This window comes from Xyrauchen texanus, chromosome 39 (genome assembly GCF_025860055.1).
Source record: "Xyrauchen texanus isolate HMW12.3.18 chromosome 39, RBS_HiC_50CHRs, whole genome shotgun sequence".
NCBI classification, from domain to species: Eukaryota; Metazoa; Chordata; class Actinopteri; order Cypriniformes; family Catostomidae; genus Xyrauchen; species Xyrauchen texanus.
Window position 1 is genome coordinate 24054185 of NC_068314.1, and position 22594 is coordinate 24076778.

Here is a 22594-nt window from a genome sequence, read left to right on the forward strand (position 1 = left end):
ACTTTGTTCCCCAATGACGATGGGAATCAGGGAGAATTGAAAACCCCATGTAAATGAGCAACCCTCCTTGGTAGCTGGAATATGATGGACAGTTTAGAACAAGCTCCCACCCCTGATGGTTCGTAAAGCTGCATACCTCAGCAACAACATTATGAGTAAAATACCGGATGAAAAAGTAAATTTCTCTCAACATCATATTGGAGGTTGACCGCACAACCTAACACACGCTACATAAGTCAATACAGAATAGATGGCTAGGCTTAAATGGGAGAGGTTTTGGTGCCTGTGAATCGATGTCAGAGTATGAGGGATAAAAAACAGATTCAGAGAAGCATTTATGCATTCGAGCTGACTTGGGACCTGTGCGAGAATGGCTATTCATACCCAAAATTCTAAGAGTAATAGTGTTACTGTGAGTATCAGTCATATGAGAAATAGAAACGAACCATAAATACACAGTTGATGGTCTTGGCATGGGATCAGGTTCTATCTCATCCTCCATCTCCTTGTGGTCTGGGGCTTCCTGCTGTAGTTCCTGGTCCAGCAGATCTTTCTCCTGTGTGCTCATACCCTCATGAGCCACATCCTCCTCTGCTATGAAGCGAAGCTCATCAGCAGTCAGCTGCCTCCTCCTCTTGAGTGTGCTGAGCAGGGAGCCATAGTCTTTATCCATCTCTACAACAGAAAAAAGTACAACGGTTGGTAGCCAGCAGTTTGTTCTTCACAAATCCATACACTCAATAGTCTAACCAAAATGTCCAACTGCAGACAGCCCTCTCACACTTTGCTTGTGAACGGGAAGCTACACACAAACTAAAATCATGTCTGTGTGATGGATGGGTAAGGCAATTTGCGAAATTATAGAAATATATCTACCATTATTTTATTACATGGGAAAATCAACAAGCTAGATAACTTATCTAACTAGCAGGCCAGTTTCTAGGCAGGTCTTCTGCCATCAAACAGAAAACTTAGAGTAGCATATGCTAGAATTAACAGATTATGGAAATATTTTGTTCATCAGTCTGTACAATTAATAAATCAGAATTGGGGTTTCTAATTAGGCCTCAGGGTGCTGAAAAATAGAAAGGACTAAATCACTTCACCTCAGATGGTTGTGTATTTACATACTTATATGTGGATTTTGTATTAAGTGGTGTTTATTGTATTGTGCTTAATAATTTGATGTGGATGTGATTTGATGCGAGACAGTAAACGCTGTGGGATGCAATAAAGTGAAATTGAACTGAACGGCATCTACCTCATGTTACTCATACAAATAAATGTTTTGACTTTCAACTGGCATATTGACAACACGTATTAAATAACTTGTCTTACCTCAAAAGATCACCTCAATTTTCAATTTGAAGCAGTAAATCCAACACTTGGAAGTAATCTCCCAGGTCATCCTCTCTGCCTCTGCCTAGGCAAATGGAGGCTGATGATGATGACGATACATTTATTATTCACACCCAGTAATCCCTTAACCAATTATATGTGCTTTTAGCTTATATTGTCATGAGTATCTTTCAAGTCTTCAGAAATAAAATTGTGATTGTATTGTGAAGAAATTGAGACAGGAACCAGGGAATATTTTTTCCCAAATTTGATTGCTCTGGCTGGTAAGGGTTAAGGCCTAAATTTGCCCAGTAATCGTCAAGGGAGAAAAGGAGAGATGCTGTCCACTTTCAAGCCTGTAAATGTCTACGCCATACCACCATCGAGAGCCCAGCCAGTGATGGTCCCCTGAACATACTTATCGGTTACCGACAATATGTTTTTTGCCCCAAGAAAGCTTCAAACTCCCTCTGCATCAACCATAGGACTGTGCCATTGTGCTACTAACAGGTGCACCCCTGCCGGAGGAAGAATCTATGCTTTATCACTTACGGAACAGAAGGCCATGGAGGGATACATCAAGGAAGGTTCAGCTCAAGGTTATATCTGCCCATCCACTTCCTCTGACGCTTCAAGCTGATTATCAGGTCCTGAACAATGTCAAGGTCAAGTACCGTTATCCCCCTTCCCCTCGTCCCCGCTGCCTTGGAATTGCTAAAAGGAGCAACAGTCTTCACAAAGCTCGACCTCCGTAGTGCTTGTAACCTCGTTCGCATACGGAAGGTGGATGAGTGGAAGACGGCCTTCCTAACACCAACTGGGCACATTGAGTCCCGGGTCATGCCGTACGGCCTGGTCAATGCCTCACATTCAGTTCCTGGGCAATAGCATCAGTCCACAAGGGATCCATATGACAAGGGGAAGGTGGAAGCAGCCAAGTCATGGCCAGTTCCAAAAACCCTCAAAGAACTTCAGCATTTCCTGGGGTTTGCAAACTTTTATCGAAGATTCATCTGGGGTTTTAGTACAATAGCCACCCCTCTGAACTCCTTTATCAAGAAGGGACCCAATAACCTGTCCTGGAGCCCTGAAGCCTCCTACACATTTGCCAAGCTGAAGGAAACCTTCACCACTGCTCCAGTGCTTGTCCACCCAGATCCCTAGTTCCTTTCATAATTGAGGTCGATGCATCCACCACGGGCATGTGAGCAGTGTTTTCTCAGCGGCAGGGGAACCCATCTAAGCTGCACACTTGTGCCTTCAACTTCCAGAAGTTATCTCAGGCAGAGCAGATCTAAGACATAAATGCTCGCCATAAAGCTGGCCCTGGAATAATGGTGCCATTGGCTCGAGGGTTCCAGTCAACCTTTCTGGGTCATCACTGATCACAGGAATCTAGAATACCTCCTGAAGGCACACAGGCTGAATCCACGTCAAGCTCGGTGGGCCCTGTTCTTCACCCATTTCCAGTTTACTATCTCCTACTGTCCCGGGTCCAAAAACACTAAGGCTAATACCTTGTCTCGCAGACACGCGCCCGAAAACAATCCTGCGAATACTGAAACCAAACACCCCTCTGAGATTTTCATGTGCTCCAGACAATGGTTATGAGGACCAGATCAACCAAGACTCTGTCATGGATCCTGCTCCATTTGAGGGCCCCGAGGGCAGATGCTATAGTCCTGCCACACTTCGGGCCCCCCTCCCCGAATCTGTTTACTCCTCCCTGAGCTCTGGTCACCCTGGTATTTATCAGACCCTCTCGCTCCTCCAGTCCAGATACTGGTGGCCTTGTATGTCCCAAGACGTATGCCGTTTCATCCTTAGGTATCCGGAGTGTGTCATTGCCAAATCTCCTTGCCACTTACCAGCCGGCAAACTCCTCCCACTGCCCATACCTCAATGCCCATGGTCACACCTGGAAGTCGATTTCATCACCGACCTACCCAAATCAGAGGGTAAACAGTCTTAGTTGCTGAGGACAGATTCTCCAAGGCTTGCCGTTTAATCCTTCTGAAACAACTACCTACTGCCATGGACACTGCTGAACTATTATTTCATCATGTATTTAGAAATGTTGGACTACCTGAGGATATACTGTTGGATTCATCTCACAGGTATGGTGCAACTTCCCAAGTGTGACTGTGAGTCTTTCATCTGATTACCATCCACAGATGGACAGGCAGGCGGAGAGGAAGATACAGGAAATTGGCCACTTCCTGAGGACGTACTGCCATGCCAATCAACACAGCTGGAGCCGATGTTTACCCTTGAATCTTCCTCCGAAAGGCAGCTACTGGCCTTACCCCCTTCCAATGCATACTCTGTTTTCAGCCACCCTTGTTTCCCTGGACAGGGGAACCATCAGAGTTTCCAGCTGTGGACCACTGGTTCAAGGACACTGAGAGTGTATGGAATGCAGCCCACGTCCACCTGAGTAGGGAAGTATGGCACCAGAAGAGCCAGGCCAATGTCAGGAGATCAACACCCCCTCATTACCAACCTGGGCAGAAGGTCTGCCTCTCAATCAGGGATATCCGGCTCCATCTACCCTGCAAGTAGTTAAGTCCCTGGTTTATTGGACCATTTCCCAGAGTTAAGCAAATTAATCCTGTAACCTCCCTACTCAAACTTCCCAACACTTACCGTATCCTCCACAGTTTCCATGTTTCACTATTAAAACCTCACCGACCCTCTTGGTCTGATTCCCCCAAAGAGTCCGGTGATGCGGAGTTTTAATAACGCACACCTGCACCTCATCATCACCAAATTAAGACTTGCACTTAAACCTCACTCTCACACTCTGTCAGCGTCTAGCCATGTTGAAGGTACCTTGGACTTACCTTTTGCTTTGCCGCAGTGGAAAACAGCTTCTCTGTCTATTGCTTACCTGATTGTCAACAATCTGTTCTGGATATACAAGATAAGTGACTCTGAGGATACAGCATATCTTTTGTTGTTTGTCAAGTTAGTTGATAGTTAGTTTACTGTATGATCAAAGACTACGTTCAAAGACTTATCTTATCTGAATACTCACATTGCTTACCTGCCTTTCCTGTGTTCTGTGCAATAAACTCCCGCATCTGGGTTAATCTCAGCTCCTGAGTTGGCGTGTCCTTACAACTATGAGATATGGGAAACATTTTATTTTCCTTTTTAATTGAGTTGATAAGACTATTTTATTTGCTATCCTAATTCTCCAGCTGTCTGCTATTAATTTCTAGGTCATGGCTAACCAGAGAACCACTGTCTTTGGAGCATTTATTTCTGCATTTTCTCCATTACTTTCATTTGTTTATGCTTATATGAACAAGAAAATCACTCCTGCATCTGCACTAAAACAATCAGTTCTAGACTAATGTCAAATATAAATAAAGGAAATTGTATAACTCACATCTGTTCAAGCGATTGATAATATTTATTTGTATTGCAACTTCTAATTGAAGCACGCATTCCATGTGTTTTTTTTTTGTTTGTTTTTTACACATTTCTGGTGGTATGTTGTTGGCTTACATTTGATTTTTATAAAACAAATTTGGACAGTTCTGAAATGTTCCCCTTTGAAAACTAACCGAACCAAGGAGAAATTGCAACATTGTAACAAATTTAGATTTGGAGCAAATTAAATGAACTACAGGTCTGAAAACAGGCTTTGAGTTTCCCTACCCTGTTCCCCCAATAGTACATATTTTGGATTTCTCCCTATTTAAACACCCAATTCAGCTTCCCTGATTCAACTCATCATCTACTCAATACAGTACAGCAAGACCTAAAATAGGGGTGTAAAATAAGGGAGACATACAAAATATGTCCTTTTAGGGGGGCTCCAGGAACAGGGTTGGGGAACACTGAATTGGACACATATTTGCATTCTTTATGCTTTTAAAATAAATAGTTTGCTCTTTGTTTCTATTCCCTCTTCCACAGCTGGGAGAGACATTCGCCACAACCTGACATCATTGCTGGTTCAGCCCATCTCTGCCTCCTTAGCGAAAGTACTGCTGTCTGCCCCTGCCATGGGGCAGGGTAAACCCTGTGTCCCTATGGCCATGCCCTATGTCTCAGGTAAGCCCTTAGCCAGAAACTATTCCTGCTGCACTTCACTGTCTGCTACACATTAATGCGGATCACAGATTTCAGATGAACCTGCATAACTTTGAATGAAAAAACCTTGAATGAGAAAAGACTTTATTATTATATATATATATAAAAAAAGGAAAGTGTTTGGTAAAGTGTTACCAAAAAACTATTACCATAAATTATTATTATAGCTTGTTTAAGGATCCGTCAGTGTACACCTGCGTCAGACATTTTTTTTTTTTTTTTAAGAAACAAGCCAGTACACAATACTACAGATGTATTTTACAATAATGCCAAGAAATTATATTTATTACATAGTGCAATGGTTTTCAATGCTTTGGAGTTGTTGGAGGTACAAAGAGTATTTAAATAATATTTTAAGTCTTTACAAAAAAAGTGCAAATAGGGGCTTTATAGACATAAATTTACACTTATGTATAAAAAAACTTGGCAAGAAAAATAAACAGATAACTTAAGTTATCAAAACTGTAAAAACCAAATAAAACGTCTTTATAAAGCAAAGGAAAAACTAGTTCAAATAGAGGTACATACAAACAAACAACATTTTCTCCAAAATGCGTGGACACATTCCCAAAAAAGGTGAGGGGCAGATTCATCTGCAGCATTACAGAAGGAGCAAAGTGGATCTATTTCAGGGAGCTTAAATAAAGATTGACTGGGTAAAAATGGTGTAACCTTGTTCGTAATTAAATATATGTGAGGTAAAAGACCATACGACCTGCGTCATACATGCTTGTAGCGTCTCGGGTGTGTTGCGTCATAAATGTAAAATGTTTAGGTCACTGTGTCAAGTTAAATATAGTTTAATACTCAATCTTTAAACACATCTTGAGATCCCTTGGTTCGCATTTGCGCTCCTTCAAATGTTTTGAACGCAAGAACGTAACGCACATTTGTGTTGTGTGTCCACTGACGGGTTGTTAATGTTTTGTTCACTGTAATAAACTGTGTGTTGCTCACACAGCTGAAATTTAATTTACTGCCCTCTGGAGTAAACGGGGTACTACAAGCTTGCATTTCTCGGGAAAACATTGCGATTTACCGCGTTATTTTTTGTAAAATTAAATCGCACGTTATTAAATCGACAGCCCTAATATATATATATATATATATATATATATATATATATATATATATTAGGTTTTTTAGTCACAACGTAATTCCCATTGTTCCATTTATGTTATTCCATAGTTTTGATGACTACTATTATTGTAAAATGCAGAAAAAAAAATATATATAAAAATACACTACTATATATATATATATATATAATTTTTTTTTTTTCTCCACATTTTACAATAATAGTAGTCTTCAAAACTATGGAATAACATAAATGGAACAATGGGAATTATGTTGTGACTAAAAAAAAAATTATATATTTTAGCATCTTAAGGGTAATCACCCTTTGCCTAGAATGTGCAGATTCAAATTGAGTGAAATTCCAGATGCAGTTTTTTTTTGTGCTACTCCAATCCCAGTCGATAATTACCAGAAGAAAATAAAGTGGTACACAAAACAGGACCTTTAATTACAATACGCAAGAAATACACAAGGGACTCTTTTTGGGTGATTCATGAAAAGGACCCGGTTCAAAAGAGTGATTTGGTCACAACATTCAATGTCTCACAAGATAATATCTGACGAAACCGTATATGAACGCACACAACCCGAATGTCGCCAGTGGAAACTAGATTTAAAATTGTTGCAATTAATTACATTTGGTCACATTTGCAATCATTTTAGCCTGTTGAATAGTTACCCAATACAAATTGAAAAAGAAAATGACACGGCATCAATTTCTGCTGTTTCAGTTATTAAAATAGCACAGTACAAAACACTACTGAGTGGAGTCTTGTATACGCAGTCTAGAACAAAAAGACAAAAAGAAATTCTCACCACTGCCAAAAAGATGCTAGCAGGACAATTAGTGTCACTAAGCCAGCATGTATGTGTGATTCCTGATGTTTGTGTTCATCTACATGCACATGTGTGGAAGCTTCATCGCATGCTACTGGTTGTCATAACATGCCATTCTGCTCATATGGACATGAATATGCACACAAACACACGTGCATACACACACACACACATTAGTCACAGTCACGCAGACATCTGCCCACACATGTACACACAAACACGCTGAGCTCTGAGTCAGCTCAGTCTCTCCCTCTCGACCGTTTTTGTGTTCAAGGAGACGTTAGCTGCAGATTTAGGGGGGTTATTAGTCTCTAATTCCTGCTATTGAGTGAAAATCACTTCTTATCTTTGCATGGTCGCCCTGGAGACCATATTGCCATAGCAGAGACGTTGTCTTGGCAGTAAAGGATTTACAGTGCCGGCGACAAAAAGAAAGGAAATGGGCTTAAAAGCAAATCTGTAGATTACAGATCAAGGAAGCTGTTTGTATGCATGTTGCATTATAATGCTCATTCTCTGTTTGGTAATGGCTAAAGGGCTGCACAAAGGTGAGAACCACCCAATAAAGTGAGATTTTGTCTGACAAACAGATTTAAGTGCTTTTGTAATCCAACTTCTGGCACTGCCTCCCAACAGTATATAAATGTAATAACCACTCTCTTTCTGAAATTATTAGAAGAGCTTATGGCCTGCCTTTCTGTGAAACCGTGAGTTTGTTTGAACAGTGAGGTCAAAAGTCTGAGACCACATTCAAGTTTAATTTAAACCTGAAAAATAAAGAGTTTTAGAATTTGAAATACTGAAAACAAAGAAAAGTTCTCGAGCATAACAATTACAAAATGGTTAAGATTCTGAACTATAGGTCACTAATCAATAAGCAAAAATGTTATATTGACCATACATTGGACATAAAGTCAGATGTCCTTGCTTTCATTGAAGCATATAAGATGCTCTTTAGAACATTCTCAAATCATGATGGGATAACATGGACAGTTGTAAGGAACTCACAGTGCCTTTTAAGAAGTCCAAAGAAAAATGTTTTATAGTTGTGAAAGCAACAAAAATCCAAATAGAAAATTTATTTTCATAAGGCCTGCACACTATTATTGTTTAAAAAGATGACATAAACTACTTTATGTAAGATATGTTTATAGGGGTCAATTGCTCTTGATATTTTTACATATAAGAGGTCATTGTAATGTAAAAAAAAATTAATTAATTAAATAAAACATATGATATTGTTCCGTAATTAAGCAGTGAGAAGAACAACAATAACTTGGCAAACATTATAAGTTAACCTCAAGGAATAAAAAAAAGCCTGACCTTTAAGTTTTACTGCAGGATACCAAATGTTCCGGTCACAGGCGTCCTTCCACAGTGTTTCATTACAATACCAAACCAAGGAATCATATTAAGACATTCTATGTTTCCATGTGACTTGCATGGCATAATATGGTTCCTTAGTTTGGTATTGCAATCAAGCACCGAATATGATCACCTGTGACTGAAACATTTGCTAGCCTGCAGTTAAACTTAAACATATCTCACATATAGTGGTATATTAAACTTTTTACACAAAAATTGTGTGCAAACTTTTTGTGTATCAATTTTCTACTGGGATAACATGGATCATCAGGTTTAGCACAAACTTACTGAGTCCATGCCAGCTCGGGTGCATGTTGTCAAAAAAGGGACATAAAGCACTAGTGGTCTCAGACTTTTGGACTCTCGAAGTCTGTCTCTTTGACTTTAAACCACTGAGTGGACCATGGGCCACTACAACCTGTCTCCTGTCACCAGCCCAATGTCATCCTCCCTTTCTCTTCATGCTCTTAAACCTCCCAGCCATGACCCACTCTGGTTCCTAGCCTGCACCCTCCTTTCATTAACTGGAACAAATGCTTCTGAGCTAGTAATCTGTGCTCTATTGATTGGGCCAGCTTTGACCACTCCAGAGGTTTCAAATATTTTGTTTTCATCGGTCTCTCCTCTTTCATTCTATTCCCTTTCAATTAAGGCTCACTGTGAAGGAAATGAGACATTAGCTGCAAATGTATGCAAGCCTATCAAACTTGTAGACAAACTTTCCAACATACACATTTCCAGTTTTTAGTGTAATTCAATAACAAAGTTATTGGTTACTATAATCGATTTACGTTTTAATAAAAAAATATATATTTATAAAATTATAACATTTTAAACTCTTGCAATCAGATAAAATTAATTACTTTCAATGTTACATTTACGTTAATTAGCAGGGCTCGACAATAATGACTGCCCGATGGGCCCGGGGCCAGTGTGAGAGAGCTTCGGGCCAGTTACTAGAACTGTCACTTGCCCGATCGGGCCAGTGCTGCATTTATAACATTAGTGCAATAAAACAACAAGTGAGAGAGCACAACAATTACACTGAGCGAATGAAGTATTCTAACGACAAGTGAGAGCGATTCTATTTAGCTCAAAAAGACACACGAGCGCATTATATAATGGACGGCCAAGGCACATTTGCGTGCACACACAAGATTGTGCAGACACCGAGTGCACTCTCCTAGCACTGTCCTCGCTCTTTTCCAATTGTCTTAGCAGCATCTATTACAATGTGTAGAAAATAGAAGGAAAAAAAAATTATGAATTTCGTAGCGGGATTGCACGGCTTGCGCTAAATTTTAAGAATCCCTGCACATTCAGTGTTCACAGTGCATGAAATCCCCACAGTTTACATGTTGGTGAAAAGCAGTAATCCACATATTGGAACACAAAAAAATCAACCGTTTCAGTCTATAGGACTGAAAATCCATGTCGCTCCATGCTAAATTTCTCATCATTATCTCTCTCCATGCAGCATAGACTGTTTAACATGCATGTGCTCTTGTAAAGGTACAGAGCGCTAGTTTTATTCCCACTGTAAAAAAAAAGCAAATGCTCTCATTAATTCACCTTTTAGAGAAAAGAAACGTAATAAACTTTGTTAAACCCCACTTATACATGTGCCTGGAAATCATGAGTTGTTCAGTATCCAAAATGTAAGTACATTTAATTAGGTTACTTTCACAACGTAAACATTAATTTGACCTGATAATGGCGTTTGATATGAAAGAAGCAAGATCACAATGGTTATTAGGCTGTATTATCAGAGCTGTTCAGTTTCAGGGTGAAGATGAATATTCAAAACAGTCTGCTTCATATCATCCTCATGAAACACCAGTTACATTTCTCATTTCTGGACCGTACAGGTATTTTAGTTTTTTTTTTGCTTTGTGAATCAGGCTTTGTTGGTCTTTAGGTTGTTGATTTCATGTTATATACACATTCTTAATTCACAGATTAGGCCTAATATCTCCCTAATGTATATTACACGTCACAACCGATTTGGAAGTCTCTTCTCAGGGATTCATATGTTTATTACATTCAGCCAATAATCACATCTTTAACTCCGTGGTTAAATCTTTGATCTTGTGTGTGAATACACTACACATGGCCAAAAGTTGCATGACTAAATGGGTGACCGAAAACCCATCATCTGCACAACAGAACTCTGTTTAAACGGCAGGAAGGCTGAGGTTATTATGATGTATTTATGAATTTATATCTGTAAAGTGCTTATATGGGATTACATAAGGCATAAATCATATCTTGCAAATTATAAATGTGATACAGTTTGGGGGACATCGTCTTAAAAACATAATATATGTAAAAAATTATTCTCTTCAGAAACATTTTTAAAGCCATGAGGGTAAAACAGCCAGTTAAATAGAGAATGTTGATGACAATGAATGTCATATCTCTTGCACTGATGTGAAGATATAAAAGTTCATGATTAAATATGCACTATTTTTGAGCAGGAAGTCCCAAGATTCACCCAAACAAAGGGTCATAAATGAATTCTGCAAAGGGACAGACCAGTCTACCATGTGACTCTGAAAAGTCACTTCTGATTGGCGCAGGACACCTTAGGGGATGCGGCCAATTTCAGTTCAAATGTCTCCAAACAGGAAGAATTGCACCACTCTCTTCTCGGCTCTAGACCATTTCTCTCTTACCTCATGCTGTTCTGGCTCTTCGACCTCCTCTCATGCCTCTCATCTGCTGAACTCGTTGCTTGCTGCTTCCAGATCCTCCGTGCCATGTAGAGCCCAATGAAGCTCGCCCAACGGGAGTCGTGAGTCCTCCTTGCAGAAGGCCTTGCTTCATCCAGTCAATAACTTTCCGCAATCATCAGTCCAAACTGAGTCCAAAACATAGACGGAACGAAATTTCTTCAGATGCCAAAGAAAGCAATGCAAGGACATGCAACAACATGCAGTTAAATCTCCAGACTTTTGCTCAAAGTGATGGTGTATCAGTTAAATACTTTGACTCAATAAAGTTAATTTTCCCTGTATTGATAATTTACTTCACATTCTCTCACTTTCTGTTTTATGTCATATGTGTTTGATTAGTTTTATGTTTAGAATAGCAATTAGGTTTGTCTGTATTCAAAGATAATTTGACTGTGGTATATTTTGATAAATAATCTCATCCCTGTTTTTTTTTTAAAGATTTCACTTCAAAGCTGTACTAAATATTTGTAATATTATTTTTAATATGCCATGAGAATAATATTACACCAATAAGTTAATTAATCTTAATTCTCTTATTAAAGCTAATTCCTTACAATAGAAATTGTGAGATGTTTTTAATTATGGTTTTAATGGTGGAGAATTTTATTCAGACAAATAATCTAGATATTTGTCATTTATCTCATTTATAATGGTTGTCGAACAAGACTAATTCCAGTATAAATCTCCTTGCATAATAATGTAGAATTGAATTCTTTGCTCACACATACTGTTTACCTACAAATAATGGTGGGGTACTTATGGCACTTTTCCACTGCTCGCTTTACTTTTCTGAGCTTTCTTTTCCACTGCAGTTTAGTGCCACCTCAACATGGGTGGGATTATAGGCTGCTCATCATAGTTGTGCTGCCTCTACTGCTGTGACATCATGTTAAATGCGACACAAACATAACTGACCATAAACAATAACACAACCGCTAGCTGTTAGCTACTAGCTCTTTGTGCTGCATAATGCAGTGGTTGCATGGTGATTTTACACAAGTGTAACTGTTAAATTGGCCTGGTTGTTTTAGAAGCAAGCTTTCCAGTAGCAGGTCAACTAATAAAGAAGCTTTCAAGCTGAATATAGAGTTAACATAACAAAACGTACCATCCTCCATCGTGGACTCCAACAAGTCCAGGGAACTCTCCCTCCCATTACTTGCCAGTCTATTGCCATAAATGGTGTCCATTTGGTCGAACCACTTCCACTTTCTTCTGTTTCAACCACTCCGGCTGTTGTGGTCCTTGATGGCTTTGTAGTCAATAATTTTCTTTTTTTAACTTTTCCCTACACTGTTGGTAGGTCCGGTGGTAGATGTTTTGGGATGTGAGCTCTGTCCTAAGCTATATTGTCTTTCATTCTCAACACTAGCTATCGGTTTTACCTGGCGCAAGAGTGTTTCACCATCCAGTTAGTAAGTAGTGGTTTTTAGCTCACTGAGGAGCTAGTTAAACTTTGCACCAATGCCCTGATAGATAGTTCTCAGAAACACATTCTGGATTGTCTGTTCATCTTATTCAAGGTCTGTTGAACCTATTTGGACATGAAGATTAGTTTTTGTTTCAGTCCAATCAATCTGCATAAGAATGGTGAAAGAGCTCAGAACTGCTTCTCTCATTTAGATGTGATTGGAGGAAACTTTTCAGTTAGGGTATTGTCAGCCCATCTTTATTCACCAATATGTCTTTAAAGTTTCCTAGCTTGATAACCCTTAACACTCACTATGGTTGTTTGCTAGTCCCTCATCTATCTGTTTGTCAGGCTTGTGTAGCTAATGTCTGATGCACTGTAGCAAATTTGCCCTCCCTGAAACTTAAATTATCTTTGTTGTAATGGCAGTAACTGGAGATAATGCAGAGATCATACCTTCCCCTTTATCACCGGTTAGCTGATCAGTTGCACTCATGGGTAAACTACAACGAGTTTTGGAAGACCCTGACTTATTTGGAGTAGCAGCGACTTTGTACTGTGTTAGTTTCTGACCTAACTCTGCGTATTTGTCTACAATCTGTCGATGATCATCCTGCTGTGTGTGTTGTGTCAACATCTGTGGTGGTGATTGCAATTCAGAATGGTACAAGGCAGGTTCTACATTGCATTTTTGAATAATCTCATCAACATCATCTTTCAACATTAACAATCGTGAAAGACTATCATCTTCCAGTTCAAGCAAAGAGTCACTTTTCATGTAAACAACCACATCAGCCAAGTCCAAACTGTATTTCGCAGAGTCTTTTGCTGGCTCTAGATTATCCACCAGGCTGATACATTCATCCAGTGTCAAGAGATGAAGCTTGATTTCCCTGACCGTTGCTTTCCTTTTTCTGAAATCCATCTTGCCCCTATTTCTGCTCATTGTGATGTGTTCACTGACAACCTTTACAACACAGCGCTGCTCATTCTCAGTCAGGATGCCCTCTCGAATTGCACTCTGGTCTCCTGCTCCTGTTGTGTGGCCTCTCAATGTCCTGCATTGATCACACATCACTCAATTCATTTCCGGAAGATCCGACTGCCTGTAGGTGGCGCCAGATCCTGGACGAGCCCCCAAAATCTGTTACACGCCTCTGGCCAGATGGCAGTGGCATGATGCAGTTTATCTAAAACAGAGGATTAAGGAGACGGAAAGAGTTCTGCTGCTTTCATTAGTGTGACCACTCTGGTAATCTTTTATTACAGTTAACAATGTAACAAACCTCTCATCAAGTTTACTTTACATTATTGTTTAACATTTGACAGTGTTAACGTCACATGTGCACTCTATAACATCAATAAATCATGCTTGTTAGCAAATAATTTCAGGGTAATACTTTTAAACCCTCATTATGCACGAATATATTATACACACGAATATACTCTCATCAATGTATTCATTAACCTTCACCAGTTACTTGAAAAGATTGACATTTTCCCTCAGTAATAGTTCCCAATGTTTATTAAAACATCTATCTTTAAGGATTAGACTGTACATTTTTAACCAAATAAATCAGCAAGTCACTCTTAAATGTTATATAAACACAAAACTCAATTATCTAAGCAAACCCAATGACTTAAAATAGTCATCAATAATTTCCTCTGATTACTATTATCATTGCCACCTTAAATGTGTAATATAAGCTATAAATAAATATACATTACATCAACACTATAAACAAACACCGCAATTGTAAGGGGTTTTAAGTGTGCAGGAGCTTACCATTTTAACTTAAGTATAAGTTTACATGTTACCTTGTCATGACTAATCATGGCCGTCAACAGCGTAATGCCTCAGTGAAACAAACTAAGAAAATTAACTCTATTCACAATGTGTAAAATAATTAACTTTTACAGATTATACACTCATGATGTTATATCACGAAAGTATTCGCTTTATAACAAGATTTACCCACCTAAAACACAGGAATAAAAAGATAGAAAGAGTTGTGCTGCTTTCATTAGCGTGACCGCTCTGGTAATGGCTGCCTTTTCATCGGTACACGATAATACTCTAAAGCCAACAAACAGCACCCCTCCCCCTCTATTGTCCACTCAGGGAATTGCATGTTTTCAGTCCATAAGAAATAATATAAAGCATATCATCACAAAAATAAAAACAAAACAAAAACGATCAGCATACTCACTCAAAACATAAATATTTGTGTCCAAACATTTAGGGTATCACATATAGCATTGCTCAACATAACAGACAGTCATTATGACATGTCCCTAATGTGACTTTTTGACTGCGCTACCAACATGTTTTCCTTGGCACATGCCATACATAACTAAAACATCACCATTTGTCAATATTTTGAAATGTCACTGTGATAACTAATTTAGGTGTATTTCAATACTTTACACAAGGCTACATTTTTAAATTAAATGAATTGAAAAATCTGTCATAATTTACTCATTGCTTTATATATTTATTGCTTATTTGTTAATTTTTTTGGTTTGCCGTGGGACACAAAGGGAGTTTTAGATGCTCGTGTGTGTCTTGTGACCAATTGCTTGTATGTTTGGATGCTTATTTTTTATAAGATGATTAAAACCTGATCCTGACACCGATCTATTGTATGGCTTTGGACGACTTTGAATGCAGCATGAGTTTTTTGGAAAACATTTATAGTGCTAAGTAAATTTTTAAGTAAAAAATTGTGCCCATATTAATATCTTCTTGTTACATCTTTAATATATTTTTGGGTTTATTGTTGCTATATTATTGGTTAGATTTAGGTGTGGGGTCGGGTCGGGTTTGGTTTGGTTTTAAAAATATCTGCAGTATATTATAGTATAAAGCAAATAAAATGTGTTACTACATTTACCTACCTGTTTCATTTTTTTTCAATATTGTTTATAAGTGATTAGGTGAAGGGGTGGGGATGGTTTAGGTGATCTAAAATATTGATATGATAGTATAATGTAACAAAATGAATATATTTTTATAAGTATAATGAAACATTTCGATTAAACACACAATACATCAGAAGGTTGCAGAGTCTATGACAGAATCATCCAAACTGAGGTGAGAACGGTATGATATGGACATATTCATGATGCAGGTAAAAAGTTGCTATGGTGACGTCTTCATCATCAGACTGCCCTTCTCCACCTCTGCGATCCAGGCTCCTGAATGCTGAAAGTGTGCTTCACATCTCTTAGGCCATAATACCATCAATTGGCAGGCAAATAGCACTACAAGTTTTGTAGACAAGGAACAATCTATATTAATTTCTATGACAAAGAGATGTGTGAAAAGACTGACAATGTCAAAATACTTGTGGTGTAGAATTATTTCAGGGCAGGTAGTGCCTGGTTAAACTGGATTGCTGATGGTTAGTGAATAAGAGGCAGGTTTTTGTCCTGGACTACATTAATAGCATGAAAAAGTGGCACATGTTTAGTAAATTTGCCCCTCAGTGTGCAAAACAAACGTCTTGGTATGTGTTGGACATTTTCATGCTACAAATCTCAACTTTTTAGATGGCACGACTAAATAAATACTTTGTGCCATTTTCTTAGAGCTGGTTTTAGAATGTAGATATTGTCTCCACATGTCACTGACTAATTATTTTTGGAATTTCTGCTTGTTCCTCAGCAAGAAAAATCATAAATCTCACAGTTGAAAACCAGGCATCCTTCAAGACGGTGCACAATGTTATCGGATATCTGAAAGGCAAGACCAATCCAGGTAGGTCTTTATAGATCAAATATGTCAACATTTTCATTTTGTTCCACTGCAAATCCAAAGGGCTTTTTTTACATTTCTGAGAATTCAGAATATGCATAAATCAATCTGTGTCATAATTAAACAGAATTATTTAAATTAACACAAAGAACTCTGATTATAGCTGCAGTTAGCATTGCCAACATTTCCCATGTGTGGTCCTCATTTAAACCGCAGTGGTCTGACATAACAAAGACACAGTGCTTTGTCACAGTGCTTTATTATATTGCATTGGTAATAGTAAAGGGATTGTCCTCTGGAAAATGAGTGTAGTCTAAGCATTCTCGACTTCATCCCCTAAAATAATGAAAGTGTGGAAGTGAAGAAATCCAAATCTGAGTCTAGGTGCTGAAACAGCTCTTTTTTTACTACCTGATTTATGACAAACTAATCTCTTTAAACAATGTCTGCCACTGTCCAAATACAGGTCACTTGGCTGCTGAAAATAGGCTTTTAATTACTGACCAATATTTTCACCTTCAGGGTGATTTAATCCAACTGTACATCTGATATAATGAAAGCATTTATCTTTCACCCCCACCCCTAAGACTGTAAAAGTCAGAGTCTATGAATTTTAGCCATCCATTAATTACCTCCCTGATTTACAGTGGGGGTTTTTTTCTTGTCATAATTGGTTGCCCAATCTCTAATTACACAGCATAAATCATAAGATGTTCTCTTTGCGCCTCATTCATGCAGAACAATTGTTTGTGTAAATAGTTTGTGAAGCTGTCCTTACAGCTATACCCATCCGTGTAGTGCATGATCACCCCACGCCCCCTCAGATGACTGACAGGGACCACCTTAATACGACCCTGCATGTGATGACCATGCGTTCCTTACTTTCTTTGAGACCGGACACACCAGTGTGTTTGCTTAGCCAGTACTTTATAATTTGAATGCATTTCGCATTTAAAAAAAAAATAAAACTTTTATTAATGTTCCGCAAGATTTTGAAAGCTTCCAGATCTACTAGCGGGTCTGATTCCTTCCTTTATATGGCCAAGGATTATGATAATTGTGAATGAGCGTGCATGAGCAACCTATTAACGAATGTTTAGAATTCAATAACATACACAGGTTCACCTAACATTTCTAGTATGTGCTTAGCATATGTGAATCGGGAAGAACATTTTTGAGAGTGTCAATTTTGTGCCCGAATTACTCACAATTTTCTCGTAAATTTACAAAAGTTTATTGAATGAGGCCCTTTTACTTTTGTCTTTGTATGCAACAGTTAGTTCAGCTCCACTAATCTGATTGGACAAGCAGCCTTTCAAGAATCCTGATAGTTAGTATATCAGCAATGAAAAGTTTCACTGTTTTTGATTTCATCCTGCTTGTCTATTATTCTCGAAGTTGTCATTCTGTGTGTTACTCAGCACCATACAATAGTTGATTCTACTTTTGCTTCTTTTGAAAATTTTTTCATTAATGGGGGAAAACTTAACAAAAAACACTGGCAATATTGCATCTAAAATGAAACTTTCTCTATGTCAGTGTAGAGCAAGCTACTCAAAAGATTTAGCTTGCCAAGCTACCAACTATCAACAGAAAAATGTGTTAAGCTATGCTAAAACTACTCTTCAGAGAAAGTTACACTACAGGTTTCACATTAAGAGTTGCTTTCTACATTTAAGTTACTTAATTTGTATTTAAATTTTTTGAAAATGATGCACGGAGCTTTCTGTCATAGGCAAAGCATCTTAAATACTTAATCACATGATGTATATCTAAGCCATGGTACAGTATACAGTATAGTGCAATACAATTTCCAAGTTTACAGTATGTGGCAATGTACAATGCAATTGCATATTTATGCATGCCACCTATACAAACCAACATGTTTAATATGAAAAATTCACTGTTCCCTATCTGTCACTCTCTTGAAGAAGTGACACTAGGGGTCACTCTTGGGACCCTGAGACACCTCTAATCTTTGATAAAATGCCAATGGGTATTGCTGAGTGGTATTTGCATGCCACTCCCCCAAACATACGGGAATAAAGGAGCTGGCATGCAAACCGCTCATTCAGATTTTTTCTTTGGAGCTGAGCGGTTCATTGAGCTGAATTCCCACGGCTTCTATTCACCTCTGCTGGATTCTGGTGGTGCATTACAGTGGCTTCTCCCCCCTCTGCACTGGTGCACAGCATAGATCGCCCCTTGGCGCTTCGGCAGAACAAATTGGTTTGAGGCCAGCGCAGCTAGCACTGGGGGCAATTTGAGGACCTCAGTGGGACCACTTCTGCTGTGTAAATCCCCACAGACCTCCCATTCCCCAGCACGCTCGTTTGCCCTGATCAGGCTTCCGGATGAGTGCACCTGCTCATCTCAGGGTGAGTTCAACCTCTTTTTCGGAGTCCACGAAGGTGATGAGCTCTCAAGCGCAGCATTGGAGAGCGGGCTCATCCAGTCGGACACAGAAGCCTTGGCTGGGCTTCCCCCTTTGGGTGAGGTCGTCCAATCACATGCTGATGCGGAAATGATGGACATGCTTTCCCGGGCAGCTGCGAGCATCGGGCTAGAGTTGAGCTCTCCACTCTCCCCTGAACCCTCACGGCTCGATAATTGGTTCCTGGGCCCATGGCACCGATCACATCCACACCCCACCCCGGTTCCTTTCTTCACGGAAATGCATGAGCAGTTGACAAGATCGTGGACGGGAGCTTTTACTGCCCGGTCCCAAACTTTTGGCTCCCCCAACCTCACTACCATCGATGATGAGGCAGCCAAGGGGTATTCAGTGATGCCCCCAGTGGATAAGGCGCTTGCGGTGCACCTATGGCCGTAGAGCACCCGCCACCTCGCCCGAAGCTCCTGTCTAGCGCCTGTAGGTTTACGTCTGACGGTCAAAGCCTACAGTGCCGCTGGACAAGCTTCCTCCACCCTGCATGCCATGGCTCTCCTGCAAGTCCACTAAGCCAAGTGTATCGTACTTTGATGGAAAGGAGGAGGTGAGAACAGGCTTGTCAATATAAATAATAGTTTTAATGATAAACTTAAAAAGACACAAACACACATGACAGACATGCACGTAAACTATCTCTCTCTCCCGCACTATCCTCCGCAGTCAGCCTTTATCCCTCTCGGAAGCTTAATTAGCCTGATAAGGGACTGGGTGTGTAGAATCACAACCCAGCCCACCCTCCACCCTGCCACACCAAGGCACTAAAAGACCTGCACGAGGGTAGTTCCGCCCCAGGATTGATGCAGGAACTGCACTCGGTGACTGACCTAGCACTCTGGGCAACAAAGGTCTCTCGGGCGAACGATATGCACCTTGTTGGTCCAGGAGCACAACCTTTGGCTCAATCTGGTCGTGATGAAAGGGGACGACAAGGCACAGTTCCTTGATGCCCCCATTTCCCAGGCTGGCCTGTTCGGCGACATCATTAAGGACTTTGCCCAGCAGTTCTCCACAGTGAGGCAGCAGACGGAAACCATCCAACATATCATGCCCCGGTGCTGCTCAAGATCCCGCACCCCATCTGCTCGTCACCTAGGGCATCCTCCTGCAGCGACTGCACCAGCTCCGCTGCGGCCCACCCTCACGGCCCCGCTCCGGCTTTGAGACCCCCGCAGGAAGCAGACACCACACTTCTCTTGGCTAGCCACCAAGAAGAAGGCTTCGAAGCACCCCTGAAACACTTGACCCAAGGATCAGGAGACCTGCTATTCCGGAGCTAGTGAACAGACCACTCCATCCCCCGGTGAAGGGCCGGTAGGAGAATATTTTGTCCCCTTTTCACTTACTTTCGCCACATGTTCAAGTAGCTGCAGTACCCAAAAGTTTAACAAAAGTGCAGTTTCCTTTTTCCCTGAGTGACATATCCAGTGTGCCTGGCAGTCACTACAACCACCGTCCACCATTCAATTTTGGCAGATCTGGCGCTCCAGCAACACATCGCGTAGCCATCATGCTGGTCTGTCGCCGCCTCTTCAAAACGGGCTGGGGCACTGTATGCAACAGGCATGCAGCTGCTGGCTCCTGGACAGGCCCGCGGCAATGTTGGCATGACAACTGCCTCGAGTTGTTGACAATACTGCTCGCCCTGCTGAGGTTCCGGCAGTTGATCCAGGGCAAGCACATGTTGGTTCGGATAGACAACATGGCAACGGTGACTGTGGCAGGGCCGGGTCGTGATTCTACACACCCCGTCCCTTATCAGGCTAATTAAGCCTCCGAGAGGGATAAAGGCCAACTGTGGAGGATAGTGTGGGAGAGAGAGAAATCTGAAGGCGGACATTATGTAACATTGATACCTGTTGTGTATATGTACCTGTGTTCGATGGTTGCCGTCGAGTGTATTAGCTTGATAAGGGACCGGGTGTGTAGAATCACGACCCGACCCGACCCGGCCCCACCCTCCGACCTGCCACAGTGACATATATCGACCGTCAAGATAGCTTACGCTTCCTTTGTATGTCACAACTCGCCCGCCTTCTCCTCCTCTGGAGTCAGCAGCACATCAAGTTGCCTCACACCTCACATATCCTTTGCAAGGTTAGGGAGGATGAGGAGCAGGTCATCTAAGTAGCACCCTACTGGCCCACCCAGACTTGGTTCTCGGACTTCACACTCCTTGCGTCAGCCCCTCCAATTTCCCTGAGGAAGGACATTCTTTCTCATGGACCAGCTACAATCTGGCACCAGCGACCAAACCTCTGGAATCTCAATGTCTGACCCCTGGATGGGACTAAGTGGCCTACCTCCCACACAATCACTCTAGGGCTCCCTATATGAGGCACCTGTATGCCTTGAAGTGGCGTCTGTTTGCAAAGTTGTGCTTTTCCCGACGCGAAGACCTCAAGAGATGTGCAGTCGGCTTGGTGCTTTCCTTCCTGCAGGAGAGGTTGAAGGAAAGGCTGTCCCCCTCATCCATGAAGGTGTATATACCCGTTATAACAGCACACCATGACACCGTGGGCTGTAATACCTTAGGGAAGCTCGACCTTATCATCAGGTTCCTGAGAAGTGCCAGGAATTTGAATCCCTCCAGGCTGTCATTCCCTCATGGGACCTCTCTGTATTTCTTCAGAGTCTACGGGAAGCCCCATTTGAGACTTTGGAGTCAGCTGAGTTTAATCACTATCTTTAAAGGAGTGTGGTGGCCTCCTGGGCCCTGACTAGTGGCGCCTCTCTGACAAAAATTTGCAGAGCAGAGGCTCCTCTGCTCCAGTCACCATGTTTGTTGAAACTCCTCCCCCATTGGGAAGAACCTACCGTGGGACTTCTCCACATGCCATACTTCTGACGAAAAAGAGTCTGCAAGACCATGTGACGTATTTCCACTCAAAATACCCCCGGGTGGGGTGTGTTCTCTGTGGTTTCTTCCCCTTTGGAGTGACATCAGCTGATCAGTGGTAGAGCGAGATAAGTGGCAGCCGGAGATGCCGGTTGGAGAGAGAGCGAGACGCACACTGCCACGTTGTGTGTGTCTTTATTATTTATGTTGTTTTAAGTTAATTTACACCATTAAACTTTACATCAACTATTCAGTCAGTTCCCGCCTCCTCGTTGCCCATCCTTTACCTGTTACAGTGGTGCCGAAACCCAGGAGGGAGGAGTGATGCTCTCGCGAGCAGCTGCGGTCATCTTCCTGGGGACGGAGGGGTCGCTGCCAGCCGACGAGGGCCGGAGGACTCTCTGCCGTCTCCCAGGGCAGGAGCGAGCTGGTGTCTGCCAGAGAGCAGAGGAGTGGTTGAGGATCAGGCGACTGTGCGTCCGGGAGGCGGCAAGCAAGTTCTTCTCTCTCTCTCTCTCTCTTTCTCTGTGTCTCTGCTCGCCCTTTCCCTCTCCCCACGCCTCCCCTCACCTCTTCTCCAGGTTCGCAGGAGGTGGGATGGACCTCCGGCTGTTACACCATTGTATTTATTTTATGAAGGCTACTAAGTGACACTCTTTTGATGGTAAAATGTCTTTAGCTG

General features: G+C 41.1%; 1 protein-coding gene across 2 annotated transcripts in view; it reads left to right on the plus strand.

Moving 5' to 3' along the window:
- The window catches only part of LOC127632789 (inactive N-acetylated-alpha-linked acidic dipeptidase-like protein 2), a 373182-nt gene that overhangs the window by 219648 nt on the left and 130940 nt on the right, over positions 1 to 22594 (plus strand). For both annotated transcript variants that reach the window (XM_052111561.1, XM_052111562.1), the window contains 2 exons: positions 5266 to 5403; positions 16535 to 16627. In XM_052111561.1, coding sequence (XP_051967521.1) covers positions 5266 to 5403; positions 16535 to 16627 — 231 coding nt within the window. The remainder of the gene's footprint in view (positions 1 to 5265; positions 5404 to 16534; positions 16628 to 22594) is intronic.